This window comes from Leucoraja erinacea, chromosome 30 (genome assembly GCF_028641065.1).
Source record: "Leucoraja erinacea ecotype New England chromosome 30, Leri_hhj_1, whole genome shotgun sequence".
In the NCBI taxonomy this organism is placed as follows: domain Eukaryota; kingdom Metazoa; phylum Chordata; class Chondrichthyes; order Rajiformes; family Rajidae; genus Leucoraja; species Leucoraja erinaceus.
Genome location: NC_073406.1, coordinates 5,944,242 through 5,958,386, shown reverse-complemented (window position 1 = coordinate 5,958,386; position 14,145 = coordinate 5,944,242). Strand labels below are relative to the sequence as shown.

General features: G+C 42.4%; 1 protein-coding gene across 7 annotated transcripts in view; it reads left to right on the top strand.

Annotated features, from left to right (window-relative positions):
• The window catches only part of plekhg5b (pleckstrin homology domain containing, family G (with RhoGef domain) member 5b), an 87,939-nt gene that overhangs the window by 47,970 nt on the left and 25,824 nt on the right, over positions 1–14,145 (top strand). For all 7 annotated transcript variants that reach the window (XM_055659258.1, XM_055659256.1, XM_055659253.1 and 4 more), the window contains 6 exons: positions 1,255–1,384; positions 3,889–3,991; positions 4,743–4,803; positions 5,315–5,406; positions 7,291–7,427; positions 13,124–13,287. In XM_055659258.1, coding sequence (XP_055515233.1) covers positions 1,342–1,384; positions 3,889–3,991; positions 4,743–4,803; positions 5,315–5,406; positions 7,291–7,427; positions 13,124–13,287 — 600 coding nt within the window. In that variant the 5' untranslated portion in view covers positions 1,255–1,341. The remainder of the gene's footprint in view (positions 1–1,254; positions 1,385–3,888; positions 3,992–4,742; positions 4,804–5,314; positions 5,407–7,290; positions 7,428–13,123; positions 13,288–14,145) is intronic.

Sequence of the window (14,145 nt, the reverse complement as noted above, 5' to 3'; positions counted from 1 at the left end):
TATATATCCCGGCTCATGCTCTGAATATAATCTGTGCTTATACCTTCTGTGGGAGTATTTGATGGGGCAATATACAGACTGTCAAAGACAGAGCTTGAGCCAATAGTTAACGTATGTTATACCTGCCTGAGAAGTGTTTGGGACAGTATAAGGGACCGTTATTCCCTGACTCATGGCTAATGACCAGTTACTGCCCACAGGCTGAATTAAGTCAGTGAAGGAGACATTTTGCTTATCTTTTGCAAAAACAAATGAGAAATTATAAAATAGAGGGATATATGGTTCATTGACTGCTCTTACAGTGCTCAGAATGAGTCATAACTAATGGAAACCCACAGCAGGATATAAAGGCTGTTTCTGGTGTTATATTTAATTTATCTGGAGTTCTAACCCTCTCTTCCTGCCCAGCCCTAGCACAGATTCCCAACCCCTTGTATACCCAAAGTCCTCCTCACTGTGTCATTTTACCACATAGATCTGCATGGCTCTAATTCCCCACTCCCTGTCATGGGAACTGAAACCAGGACCTTTGATGAAGCTGCCGATTTCACTGAATTTTGCGAAGGGACAAAGCCAAAGTTATGTTGGGAGCAAGACTGATATCCAGAGATGCTGGACTTGCACACCCTACAGCTCTTAATAAAATATCTATCTGGTGAGGAAGGAGCTGGGGATAAACAGACTAAGTAGCTGACTGGGAGGCAGCACATTTTTTTGGGAGACTGAAGGTTTCACACTGAGTTTGCTTGAGGTTTTTAACCTGGCAGAAGGCCAAGCATGGTAGCAAAGGAAATTCTTATTTCCCTGAGGTAAGCCAAGGACGTCACGAACTATTTGTTGTGTCTTATCTGCCAGTAAAAGATTGATTATGTAACCAGCAGCCACGTCAGTCTTGGTTCACGTGAATCTGTGCTCAAACTGGGTTGTAAAACGATACGATAAGTGGAATGTCATGATTGCGCTCGTTCTAATAAAGGGCTCTGACACAGTAATGGCAATGAAGAGCCACAGCATTTTTCCACATTAGCAAGGGCAGGAATACCCCAAACACATTCTCAGTTTTCTGTACAATGTCAGATGTAATCCTGTTTTCAACTGGAGGAGAAAAACCTTACACTATTTGATCATATCCCCCACTTCTCAGACTCAGACACATATACTTCTTGGTTACGATTGCATTTTGTGTGACATATTGGTCAGTGTTTGGTTCATTTCTGCTCAGCATTTTTCTAACGCGATGTCTTCCTCTTTCAGGTGTGCCACCACGGTGATTGTCAGGACATTAACAATCAGTCCCCACTCAACCTCTGTGCATCATGTGACAGCAAACTCCACGAGGCAATGCATTTTGACCGGCATATCAGATTTGACCTCCCACCTCAAGGTCCGTCTTTTGTTCTCTTCCACTATTCACTCCCTTCTTTGTTTGCCTTGCTGTGTTTTCCTGATTGCACTGGCATCATGCCTGATAACATTCTTAGCACCTTAGTTTTCACAGGATTTTGACCTTGTCAAGCCACGCACACACACACAGTGATGTTATCGTGCAGACAGGAAAACACAGCAACCCACTGACAGGCCAGTTACTGCCTTTTCCTGACTGACCTTGAACGTATTGTTATTCATAAACAAGGTGTTATATATCCTTGCCCTCCTCCACTCTCCCATTCTCTAAATAATACTCTCAATCCATGTTTCATGTCCTCCAAAGATAGACACAAAATGCTGGAGTAACTCAGTGGGACAGGCAGCATCTCTGGAGAGAAGACATTGGTGACGCTTTGGGTCGAGACCCTTCTTCAGACTTCATGTCCCCCAATCATCTCATACCTTGCTTGCAGCCAGCAGACATTTGAACATATCTTGTAGTGCAAGTGGTCAATACTATCAGATTTAGCAGATGACTTAGTTGTTTGATGGATCTTCCAGAACTCTGGATTATTTTCAAAATGATGGTTTGGAAATTTAAGTTTAAGTTTCATTAATTTGAATTAGAAAGCTAATATTATGTAAAACCCATCTTCTCCACAGATATCGTTGATAGAAGGAAATATCTAATTTGCTTTGACCTGTATGTATCTCAAGTCTCATACTTTTGTGGTTAACATTTAGCTGCCTAGAAAGTCATTCAGATTTCAGAAAACAATGATACACTTGGACACACCATCCAGCATCAAACTTAGCAGCAGATTTGAACACTGGGGCACGGTGGAGCAGCAATAGAGTTGCTGCCTCACAGTTCCAGAGACCCGGGTTCGATCCCGACGATGGGCGCTGTCTGTACGGAGTTTGTACGTTCTCTCTGTGACCGGCATGGGTTTTCTCCGGGATCTCCAGTTCCCTCCCACACTCCAAAGGTTTGTAGGTTAATTGGCTTGGTATGAATGTAAATTTGTCCCTAGTGTGTGTAGGATAGTATTAATGTGCGGTCGGCTCGGACTCGGTGGGCCGAAGGGCCTCTTTCCGCGCTGTATCTCTGAACGAAACTAAACTAAACACAACCAGGATTTTCCCGACACAGCCAACCCTGCAGACTCTCCTTCATTAATATGTGTGGAGTTGTGCCAAAATCTGGCAGACCGATCAAGCAACAGTTTGATGTAATTAAACTTACTACGTGATATCTTCAGATCAACATCACGCATCCCTTTTTACCTTTGATGTAAGTAGCGAGCCTGCTTGGAGGTCAGTTAATAGTGAACCGCATTGCTGTTGGTTTGGTTGCATTTAGGCTGGATCGGGTGAGATCAACAGTTACCCTCCCATAAAAGGACATAAATGAACCAGTTGGCTATTTTACAGCACCACACACTTTTTAGTTCCAGAATGTATTCAATTGACCAAACATAAATTCCACAGCTGTTATGGTAGGATTTCAGATTCGCTGGATCATAAAGACTCTGGATCACCGGTCTATTCCCTATTTGGGAATAAATTCGCAGATTGCAGGGATTCAAGCAGGCATCCGACAAACCACTATCTTGAGGGTAATTAACATGCCGGTTTTGCCAGCGATACACAAGGAACTGAATAAATGGGGGAAATGCAAACGCTGATTCCATCTTTTACAAGAGGAAACACAATACAATATGATTTTCTTTATAAACATAATTTCACTTTTCATGTAGTTGAGCCATGAGATCACTCGGCTCCATGTCAAACCTCGCTCCAACTCAAGTTTACATTATGCCTCATTACATCAAATATCTCAATGTTCTCCAGTAAAATTTGACATTGAATTACAAAAGATTATTTTGACAAGAGCAAAATCTCAGTCGAATAATTAGTTTTTAAGGCATGGTATGAAGGAAAGTTGGAGTAATAAGTCATAAGGGCTCGGAGAAAACATTTCAAAGTGGCTGCAGACGCAGCCGACAGTGGTGGAAACTGAGGATAAATAAGAAGCTTGAAGATAGACACAAGAAGCTGGAGTAACTCAGCGGGACAGGCAGCATCTGTGGAGAGAAGGAACTCAGTAACTCAGCAGGACAGGCAGCATCTGTGGAGAGAAGGAACTCAGTAACTCAGCGGGACAGGCAGCATCTGTGGAGAGAAGGAATGGGTGACGTTTCGAGTCGAGACCCTTGGGTCTCGACTCGAAAAGTCATCCATTCCTTCTCTCCACAGATGCTACCTGTCGCGTCACCCATTCCTTCTCTCCACACGTCACCCATACCTTCTCCCCACAGACGCTGCCTGTCCCGCTGAGTTACTCCAGCTTTTTGTATCTATCTTCAGTTTAAACCAGCATCTGCAGTTCCTTCCTACAAATAAGAAGCTTGAGTTGTGCAAGCATCAAAATCTTGGAAGGATTACGCTTCCTAGATTTCAAGAGGTAGCACCAAAGATAGGATTTGGCAAAGCCCTTATCTCCTGTTGTTTTCATAGGATCTGTTTTGGCCCGGAATGTCTCGACACGATCGTGCCCGCCCCGGACCAGAACTTCGTCGGACAAGGAGGAAGATGATGACAGTGGGATGGATGGAAAATGGTAAAAGTCTATCCAGGATCAGAGCATTTTGCTCAAGTGGGTCTTAAACCAAATTCCAGAGAGCTAAATCGAAGGTAGACACAAAATGATGGAGTAACTCGGCGGGTCAGGCATCATCTCTGGAGAAAAGGAATGGGTGACGTTTTCGGGTCGAGACCCTTCTTCAGACTGATGTCAGGAGAGTGGGTGGGGACAGAGAGTTAAACCTGTGGCTGGTTTTTATCTGAATTTTCTTTTCAGCAAATCTTAAATTATTAAATTATTGCCAAATTACTGAACCAGGACTTTGATCAAGACTTTCCAGTTTTGTCCAGTTTTGACATTGCTCGCACTCTGAGGCTGTTATTTATCCAGAATTGTGGTCCTATATGTGACTACGAACTATTAATACCCCCAGAAAAGTCACAAACTGCTGGAGTAATTCAGCAGGTCAGGCAGCATCTCAGAAGAAGGGTCCTGACAAAAAGCCTGTTAACTCTGCACATGGTCCCACTATCCTGAGGGACAGAATCGTGCATTTCTCTCACGTTGGTTCAGTGATGTAGTAAGCAGAGTTACCCAATATATACCAGAGGCTCTGGGGAGTAAAGGGGAATTGATCCCTACCTAAGGTCCTTTAACATGGCTCCCCTCAATTGATTGAACCTGGGACTGAATGTGGGGGGAGAGTGAAGGTGATAATTTATTGGTGTAAGGAGGGTATTGTATTTGTGGTAAAGCAGGTTCTCATTGAATTCTCTCCACCTTACAGTGAGAAGAGAAATTCTGCACTCAAGCTAAGCAAGAAGAAAGCTCGCCGTCGCCACACTGATGTGAGGTTCATCTTCGTAGTGCACTGTGTTCAATATCATGGGCTCCGTTTCACTTGACCCACCCTTCCTATTCACCTATCTCCCTCTTCAATTTCTGCCCAGGGCATTACTTAAATGGCCTCCAAAATAGTGTGCTGCACTCTCCCAGGGCAGAAGCAACTAGGGCTGGACTTTGGGAGGGAATGAACTACTTTCCAATATTGATTCTCATTTTATAGCAATTTTATAGTAGAGCATAAGTCATTATGACATCTCATCAGATGAGAAGCCATTATGGGATTTAAGATGGCCAGAGCTAAATGGCTTTGTGTTACTGGTCTGGACTGGCTATGAAGGCTATACCAGAAATAACATGAGCTCTCTAATATTGGATGCTAAAAAGTCCTGTTCAGTTGTGATGTGGAAAATAGTGGGATTATTGAGAGAAGCCTGTGCTCCCTACTGTGTCTCCATCAACTCCCTGTTATCCAGCATTGCTCCCGGATGCTTATTCTCTCTTCTTGCTTTGCAGGACCCCAGTAAGGAATGTTTCACTCTGAAGTTTGATTTGAATGTCAACATTGAGACAGAAATTGTCCCTGCAATGAAGAAAAGGACTCTCGGGTATGTAGGAGAGGTTCTCAAAGATTCCCGAATCTGTCGCATCCCTTGCCAAGCAGTTCTGAGAATATTAACTGTCTATTAGTTCCACTGGTTCTGTTGTGGAGTAACCAATGAATCATCGCAGCCTATGTTTGTATCCTCATAGTAAACCAGGCTGGGATTGGAACCCCCAACATCTTATCCCTTTGAATTATTCTCTCTATAAACATATATACTTGAGTTTATCACGCACTAGCATTTAGCAATCCATGCACGAGTAATTAATTGCCTTTAGCATTTTTTTTCAGATACAGTGACCTGTATAATGTTTGGGACAAAGACCCATCATTTATTTATTTGCCTCTATACTCCACAATTTGAGATTTGTAATAGAAAAAAATCACATGTGGTTAAAGTGCCCACTGTCAGATTTTATTAAAGGCCATGTTTATACATTTTGGTTTCACAAAGTAGAAATTACAGCTGTGTTTATACATAGTCCTCCCAAGATCCAAAGCATACCACCTCATCTGTGAAATGGCCTGGGCATGTATGGCTGCTGAAGGTATTGGCTCACTTATCTTCATTGATGATACAACTGCTGATGGTAGTAGCATAATGAATTCTGAAGTGTATAGACACATCCTATCTGCTCAAGTTCAAACAAATGTCTCAAAACTCAATGGCCGGTGGTTCATTCTACAGCAAGACAATGATCTCAAACATACTGCTCATGCAACAAAGGAGTTTTTCAAAGCTAAAAAATGGTCAATTCTTGAGTGGCCAAGTCAATCACCTGGTCTGAACCCAATTGAGCATGCCTTTTATATGCTGAAGAGAAAAGGGAACTAGCCCCCAAAACAAGCATAAGCTAAGATGGCTGCAATACAGGCCTGGCAGAGCATCACCAGAGAAGACACCCAGCAACTCGTGATGTCCATGAATCGCAGACTTCAAGCAGTCATTGCATGCAAAGGATATGCAACAAAATACTAAACATGACTACTTTCATTTACATGACATTGCTGAGTCCCAAACATTATGGTGCCCTGAAATGGGGGGACTATGTATAAACACTGCTGTAATTTCTACATGGTGAAACCAAAATGTATAGAAATGGCCTTTATTAAAATCTGACAATGTGCTCTTTAACCACATGTGATTTTTTTTCTTTTACAAATCTCAAATTGTGGAGTACAGAGGCAAATAAATAAATGATGGGTCTTTGTACCAAACATTATGGAGGGCACTGTGATGCACAAAGGCGTGTGTGCGTTACTGAGGCCAACCAGTGCCAGACAGAGTAACGCTGTTACATATTACACTTGAGTGTCAAAGTCAAGGTGTTATCAGGCCCTTCTGCAATTGCTGCTGGTATTTCGAGGGCTTGAGTTTACATTAATATAATAAAACCCACGTGCCTTCCTGAGCAGCACTAATCAAGCCTCGCTGCTTCCCAAGGGGCAGTACTTTATAAACCTCAAGACCTGTTCCAAACTGGCCGAGTGGCTCACACTCACAAATCTGAACCCGGCCTTGCGATGCAATCACAGAACTCTGCTCCTGCTGTTCACTCTGGAGAGTGTGTCACACTTATATACCCCAACTACTGCCTGGTCACAGTGATTAAGTGTAACATAATTGGAGCCCCATATTTACCTCTTCCATATTGTGAAACAATCATGGAATGTGTAATTCAAAAGGAAGATGAATGCTGGGGTTACGTGTGTGACTGGTTAGATTGCTCTCACACAGAGCCAGCATGGACTCAAAGGGACAAACGGACTCTGTCTGTGCTTCAACGTTACGGTGAGACTGTGACAACCATAGACACGATCCAGTGAATGAATTGCCACTGTTGGACTTTCATTATTTTATAGTAATGTGTGCTTATCTCTTCTGCAGGGACACACTGGTGCCAGTATTTGAGAGGAAAGGAATTGAGTTGAACCAAGTGGAGATTTTCTTGGACCATTCCTACACACCCCTGGCCTTGTACTTTGAGGCATACCGTTTTGGGGGACACTACCTGAAAGTTAAAGGTAGGTTGTCTCCTGAGGGGCATTCGCGATTTCAGATTTATTTTAGTGACGCTGTAATTATGACAGATATCGGGGGCAGTGCTAGGTTGAGCGGCTGTTTGCCAAGCTAGCAGGCAGAATGAACAACTGACTGCCGGGAGCACTGCTCATGGATGAGCTTCTTGTTACAGCTTAAGGATAAGGGGGAAATCCTTTAAAACCGAGACGAGGAGAACTTTTTTCACACAGAGAGTGTTGAATCTCTGGAACTCTCTGCCACAGAGGGTAGTTGAGGCCAGTTCATTGGCTATATTTAAGAGGGAGTTAGATGTGGCCCTTGTGGCCAAGGGGATCAGAGGGTATGGAGAGAAGGCAGGTACGGGATACTGAGTTGGATGATCAGCCATGATCATATTAAATGGCGGTGCAGGCTCGAAGGGCCGAATGCCTACTCCTGCACCTAATTTCTATGTTTCTATGTTTCTATGTTGTAGCACCTACTTGTAGACAGCACTGGTGCTTGTCCTGAACTGAGTTATAGTAGTGTACATTTTGCAAGTGTTGGATGAGGAGGCACTTAATGGTCTCTGCCTCAGATCTATCCCAGAGCCTAGAGATAGATCTTTGTCTCTGTCTAACAGCAAGAGATAGATTGCTGTTCCTTCACAGTATCTAATCGAAATCCTGAAATTCTTTGCCAGCAGCTCCGTGGAAATAAAACTTCACGTAAGCACTGCAGCAGCTCACCACAAACCTATTGATGGGATAAAGGGGAAGAAATGCAGACTTTAACAGTGATGACCATCTCCTCAGTGTGAGACGGTTTTGTTAGTTCAATAGTTCACTCCCACCCAAAGCCAATATGTACACCAGATGTAATCTAACTGGGCCTTTTATCAAATTAGAGCGACTTCCATCGCTTAAACTTGTCCTCCAGATATACATCCAGCATTCCATTCTTTTTGTTTCTAATATTTTCTGTACCTGTCCACAATATATCCATAATTCCAATCCATTTGGCTAATGCGCCTTTCTAATTTGTGTTAAAATAAGAACGAATAACCTCGCGTTTTCTTACACAAATCCATTCACCACAGACTTACCTCATTCATTTCATCTATTCATTGTGGCTGCTGTTCAACTCAAAATTTCAATCACACAAAAAACTCATAAATCAATTGCTGCTTTATTGCATTGGTAAAGGTAAGAGTAAACAAAAATGGTTCAAGGAAGAATGTTTTGTCATAACCCCTCATAGAATAATCTAATATTCATAGTTTAACTGTGTATCTCTGACACCTCCCTCGCCATTCTTGATCCCTCTATCTCCATGACAGATTATTGACTGGCGTTTAATAAGAACCTCCCGACTCTTACAGTTATTTGGACTACTGTGGGACGACAGATGGCACAATGGGCTAAGTGTTTGGCTGGCGACCGGAAGGTAGCCGGTTCGAATCCCGCTTGGAGTGCATACTGTCGTTGTGTCCTTGGGGCAAGACACTTCACCCACCTTTGCCTGTGTGTAAATGTAATGTAATTATGTGAAGCACTTTGGGGTCAATGCAAGTTGACTAAAAATGTGCTATATAAATAAGATAATAATAATAATACACTTCCTCCCACCCTGCAAAGATGCAATCCCCCGCTCTCAATTTCCCCGTCTCTACTGCATCTGCTCCCAAGACGAGGCCTTCCATCCTGGGACATCTGATAAGTCCTCCTTCTTTAGTGAACGTGGTTCCCCGTGTTCAGCTTATTACTAACAGTTCCTAGGAACTGTATCTAATGATCTTTGGGAGTCCTAAAGCCTTCAGATGTCTGCACAGCTCCATTTCTGTGCTCTTGAGCATCTCCAGTTTCCTCCCCGCAGACATTGGCAGGCACCATGTGTCTCAAGTAACATGTCTGCGCTCCTTGCTTAGTTTATAAAATAAAAACAGAATATGCGATAGATCGGACATTGCAAGCTGGGGCTTGGGGAGAGCACCCAAGAGCCTGACAGATGGCTCCATTCTGAGTTGGGTGTGTGAGGGGAATAGAGAGACTAGCAAACTGGGCCAACAGGATATGGATCAGGATCTAAGCTCTGAGACAAGGTAATTGGTTGAAAGTAGTTCACGGGAGCAAATGTCAACTTTTTGCAAACTCAAGGGTTACACATGGTTAATGCATTTAGTAAAATGAACACAATAAATTGTTATTGTTCATCACCATTACTTGGCTGTCCTCCATTTCATATATTTTAGTAATTTAATTCATCCTATGTTTTGTCCAAAACTTATGCAAAACTAGCAAACATGAATAAATGGTTTTCTATTACCATCATGTACGTCACTTATAACATTGGTGAATATTCCACCATTTGGCACAGATCTGTGTGAGTCTCATCGTAGTAATTTGAGTATCTTTCATTATCTCTAACCTCATTATCTTGGCACTCAACCAATGTTCTATTCAGGCCAATAAATTGCCCGCAGTTTCATGTGCTTCAATTATATTCCATAACGTCTCAGAGGAACTTCATCAAATATCTTTTGGAAATCTAAATAAACAACGACCACAAATTTGATAAAAAAAACTAACATTTCTCTCGTGAAGTGATCATTTTGCCCCGTTATCAGGTCTCGTCTGTTGATATGTGATTCAGGGAAAAAAGTAGCAAACTTTTAAAACAAATTCACATTGTTGATAGCACCAATCTCCAGGGCATTTGCAGTGAAACATGGCTGGCTCATTAATTTCACCATAGAATAATACTGCAGTTGTAATATATACAAATACCGGGAGTTGCCTCGTGCTTTGGCATTGTGAGGACAGGATGTGATTCTGAGAACCATGGTCATTTTACCCTGTGATCTTGAATTAAGTGGATGTGAATATACTTCATCTCAGGTAACAAGGACCTCTTTTTGGATTGACATCCTGATTGAAAAGCTATTGAAAGACAGGCTCTGCTGTGCTCTCTGACCCAGGCTGATTGTCCTTTGTTCAACAGGATGTGTCTTTAAAGTTTGTTGAGGACATTCCTGTTTCTGAGGATTTGGGATTAATTCAAACTTGCTGCTTTTTCCAATCTGGTGGAAAAATAATTGAACAAGGAATGGGATCAATCAAACCAGATTAATTTTAGCCTAGAATGTCCAAAGCACATTCATATGCATTGTGTCATCCAATATCAGTGCCAAACACCCCCTCAGTAAGCTTAGTAAGAGTTAAGTATAAGGTAAGGCTCCTTTGAGGCAGACACGCACAATGTTAAGTAAATCCTCGCGTTGAAAGCCAACATTACCAGAAGCTCCGTCTGCTGAGCCAGTGCTGTAATCGCCATGGTCAGTTGTTTGTCTCCCATTGAACTAGTGGACAATAGTGGTACCTCTTGAAGCAAAGAATTACCTTCATCTTTAACTTCCTTGGTTTGCCTCCCCTTTCTCTCCTCGCTCCCACTTCAGTAATATTAATCCACACTGGTTGTTTGGGGTTTTGTTTTTTTTGCGCTAATACTGATATCATAACTTAGAACATGCATAAGAAATATATATTATTAGCTAACCAAACAAAAGGTAGACGAAACAAAGTTGCATTTGCAAAATTAGAGGCAAGAGGCAGGATCATTTTGAGAAAATATAATTAAGCGTTCTACATGCTTGTCACTTTGCTCTGTCACCATAGCCCAGATGACGTGTTTTGGATGACAATACAATGCCTGCTTCTGGAAACCAATGCCCCTTGCACCCAAGCCCCACTGAGCTACACCCCCTCAATACCGAACTTGACCTTTGAATTTGCTCCAATTGCCGTCCTCCGCCATGCTCGAGCCAGAAATCTGCTGTCAGTGTAATGAGATGAAAAAAATAGATCAGGTGTCTGCTGGCTTTTGGCTCTTAGTGGCTTCTGATCATAATCATGTTGTAATCAATACTGATCATCACCCTGTTGGAGTCATCACTATTTGAGTTGGACATTAAACTGAGATTGTGTCCCCTCCCTCAGCTGAATGTGCTTCCTCTGTTATTTTAAATAATCATAGAGGAGTTCTCCTTTGTGGCCATTATCACCCAAACATATTATCTTGGCTTTATTATGTTGCTGTTTATGAGCCATAGGAACACAATATTAAACAACTGACTTCCTCATTACTGCTGCACGAATGTTCCTGTGCCTGCCTCCACTTACAACAGGCAGGATTCAACTGTTGTGCAAGAGCCAGACCCAGGAATTTAATAAATCACAGCACGCGACGTTTCCTTGTTTAGCGCTAAAACGCCTTTACTTCAGGTTGAGAAAGTCTATCTGAACGTAACAACTGACATTCTCTTTCTCTCCCACCTCTTGCCATGACTAAATTATGAGCTGATAGACAATAGACAATAGGCGCAGGAGTAGGCCATTTGGCCCTTCGAGCCCTTCGAGCAAGCACCGCCATTCAATGTGATTATGGCTGATCATCCCCAATCAGTACCCCGTTCCTGCCTTCTCCCCATATCCCCTAACTCCGCTATTTTTAAGAGCCCTATCTAGCTCTCTCTTGAAAGCATCCAGAGAACCTGCCTCCACCGCCCTCTGAGGCCAGAGAATTCCACAGACTGTGTGATGCTAAGGCCACCTTGAGATGAGGGGTCAAACTGCCGGTGATCTCGCGAGGCATGACTCAAGCTGACTGACCAGTTCATACTTCCTGACTGCAGCTTCTGGCCGCTGTTCCAGCTCATCACTCTCTGAATTGAGTGTGATCTAAGTGCAGGGCGTCTTGGTGTTGACTGGTCTCAGGCATCTGCCAGGTGGGGACCCAAGTACAGGAATATAAGCAGTGTTGAAACTAATTGGATAATATTGGGATCAAGGGATATTTGAAATTAGTTGAACATTAGACGGAGTTTCTGGATCAACTGAATGTAGGTGCAGGCTTAAGTATCATGTATCAATCATTAACTATTAAGTACCAACTTCTGTTTCAAATGCATACATTGTAATGGCTAATTTTGAGATTGCATCAGTGCATTATAGACAGTTGTCACTTTGTTCTGGAGCATGCTTTGTGTGCAATGGGAATATGGCTTGAGCCATGCATGTATCAGAATGTAGTTCACATTGATCATATACCAAGCATAGTTAGTGTCAAACTTGCAGCAGATCAGTGTTAAGCCGGAGGGTGTGGTTAATGTTATGTGTGTATCATATTGTGATCAGTATTAAGTGTGCATCAAGTTGAAGGTGTTTTGTAACAAGTATGTGCCAGAGCTGGATGGTGTGTACTATAGTGGGACTGATATTGAAAGTATTTCAGAGGCAGATCTATGTTGAGTGCATATTGAAACGTGATGTGCTCTTCTTTTGAAAGGAAGCATGTTTATTATAGAATATAGAATAAGGAGGATAGTCTGATACCCTGGGTGAGCAGTCACCAAGATGCTAGGGTCAAAGAGAGAGCTTATGCTGCATTGCTTCAACGAGCGGGTCTGATTTGAGATTGCAAATACCGCATAATGCTATGCCGCAGTTACTACTTCAATCATTCACTGAGCCAAGGGTAATTCTGAAGCTGATGCTGCTGACTAACGGTCTCTTGGCCACAGCCTGTGGGGAGATCAATAATGTCTGGCTTGAGGGTGCCTTTGCACCAAATTTCTGCTTTGATCTGTTGGCAAAGTTGACGTGGGAAGAGGGAATACTGCCCCTGACTCCAGCTCGAATCATTCTCTGCTCTCACTCTGCAGCGAAAGCCGGCAAGGAGCTGAAGGTGGAACAGGCTGTCAAGGAGTTCAAGTCATTGAGCTTACCCATCATACGGGCTTCGATGGTCAGTCCCCCGTATATCTGCGCCCCTGTGGTGGACAGGATGGAGCAACCTCTGCCGGGACGGGAAAACATGGACATGGCGGTGAGAAATTCTATTTCTTCAAAGATTCTTACAGATTCTTAAACTGTTGCCGATCACTAAAATGACAGCCTTAAATGTAATACGAATATATCTTTGGGACTGGTCGCTAATCACACCTATGTGGCAGCAGGGGTCACAATCGCTGCGGCTGAGACCGACCGGTTAGTTCGCACCAGGGTTCCTGCGCATAACATGCAGTTGCCAGAGAACGGGTCTTGGCTCAGATCTGATTGTACATCTCATCGACTCCACAATTCTTATTTCACACATAGACATTAAATGAATTTTAAAACTAATTTGCAGGAAATGCGATTCCTCCTAATGGATAAATCAGACGAGTTGGTCTCCATTTGTCGTGTTTTTGGAATCATATGGTGCAACACAATTGTAAAAGCTAACTGTTTCAGGACTGGACGAGGGTTGGTCAAGATTATAAACAATGATCTCCTTACTTCTTTTCTTTATGTCTTATTCTCTTTTTCCTATTTTCTTTTCCTCAACTTTCTTCACTCATTCGTCTTTTTTCTTTTTCTTCACACACTATATATACATCTCGTGTATTTCTATCCTTTACTATCCAATTTCTTTTTCTTATTCTTATCTTTCTTTATTATAACAAAAAAAAAAAAAGAAGCTTTACATAAAATGTATTATGAAAATATATATTAGGCACTTTGGTGCCATATGATTGTACTTACTTCTAATAAAATAAAATATTTTTAAAAAAATTAAAAAAAACTAATTTGCAGAATGTGGGGTGTTGCTGGCAACGGCAGCATTTGTTGCACACTCCTAATTGCTCTTGAGGAGGTGTAGTTAGTTGATGCTACACTCTATCTGGTGAAGGTGCACTCACAG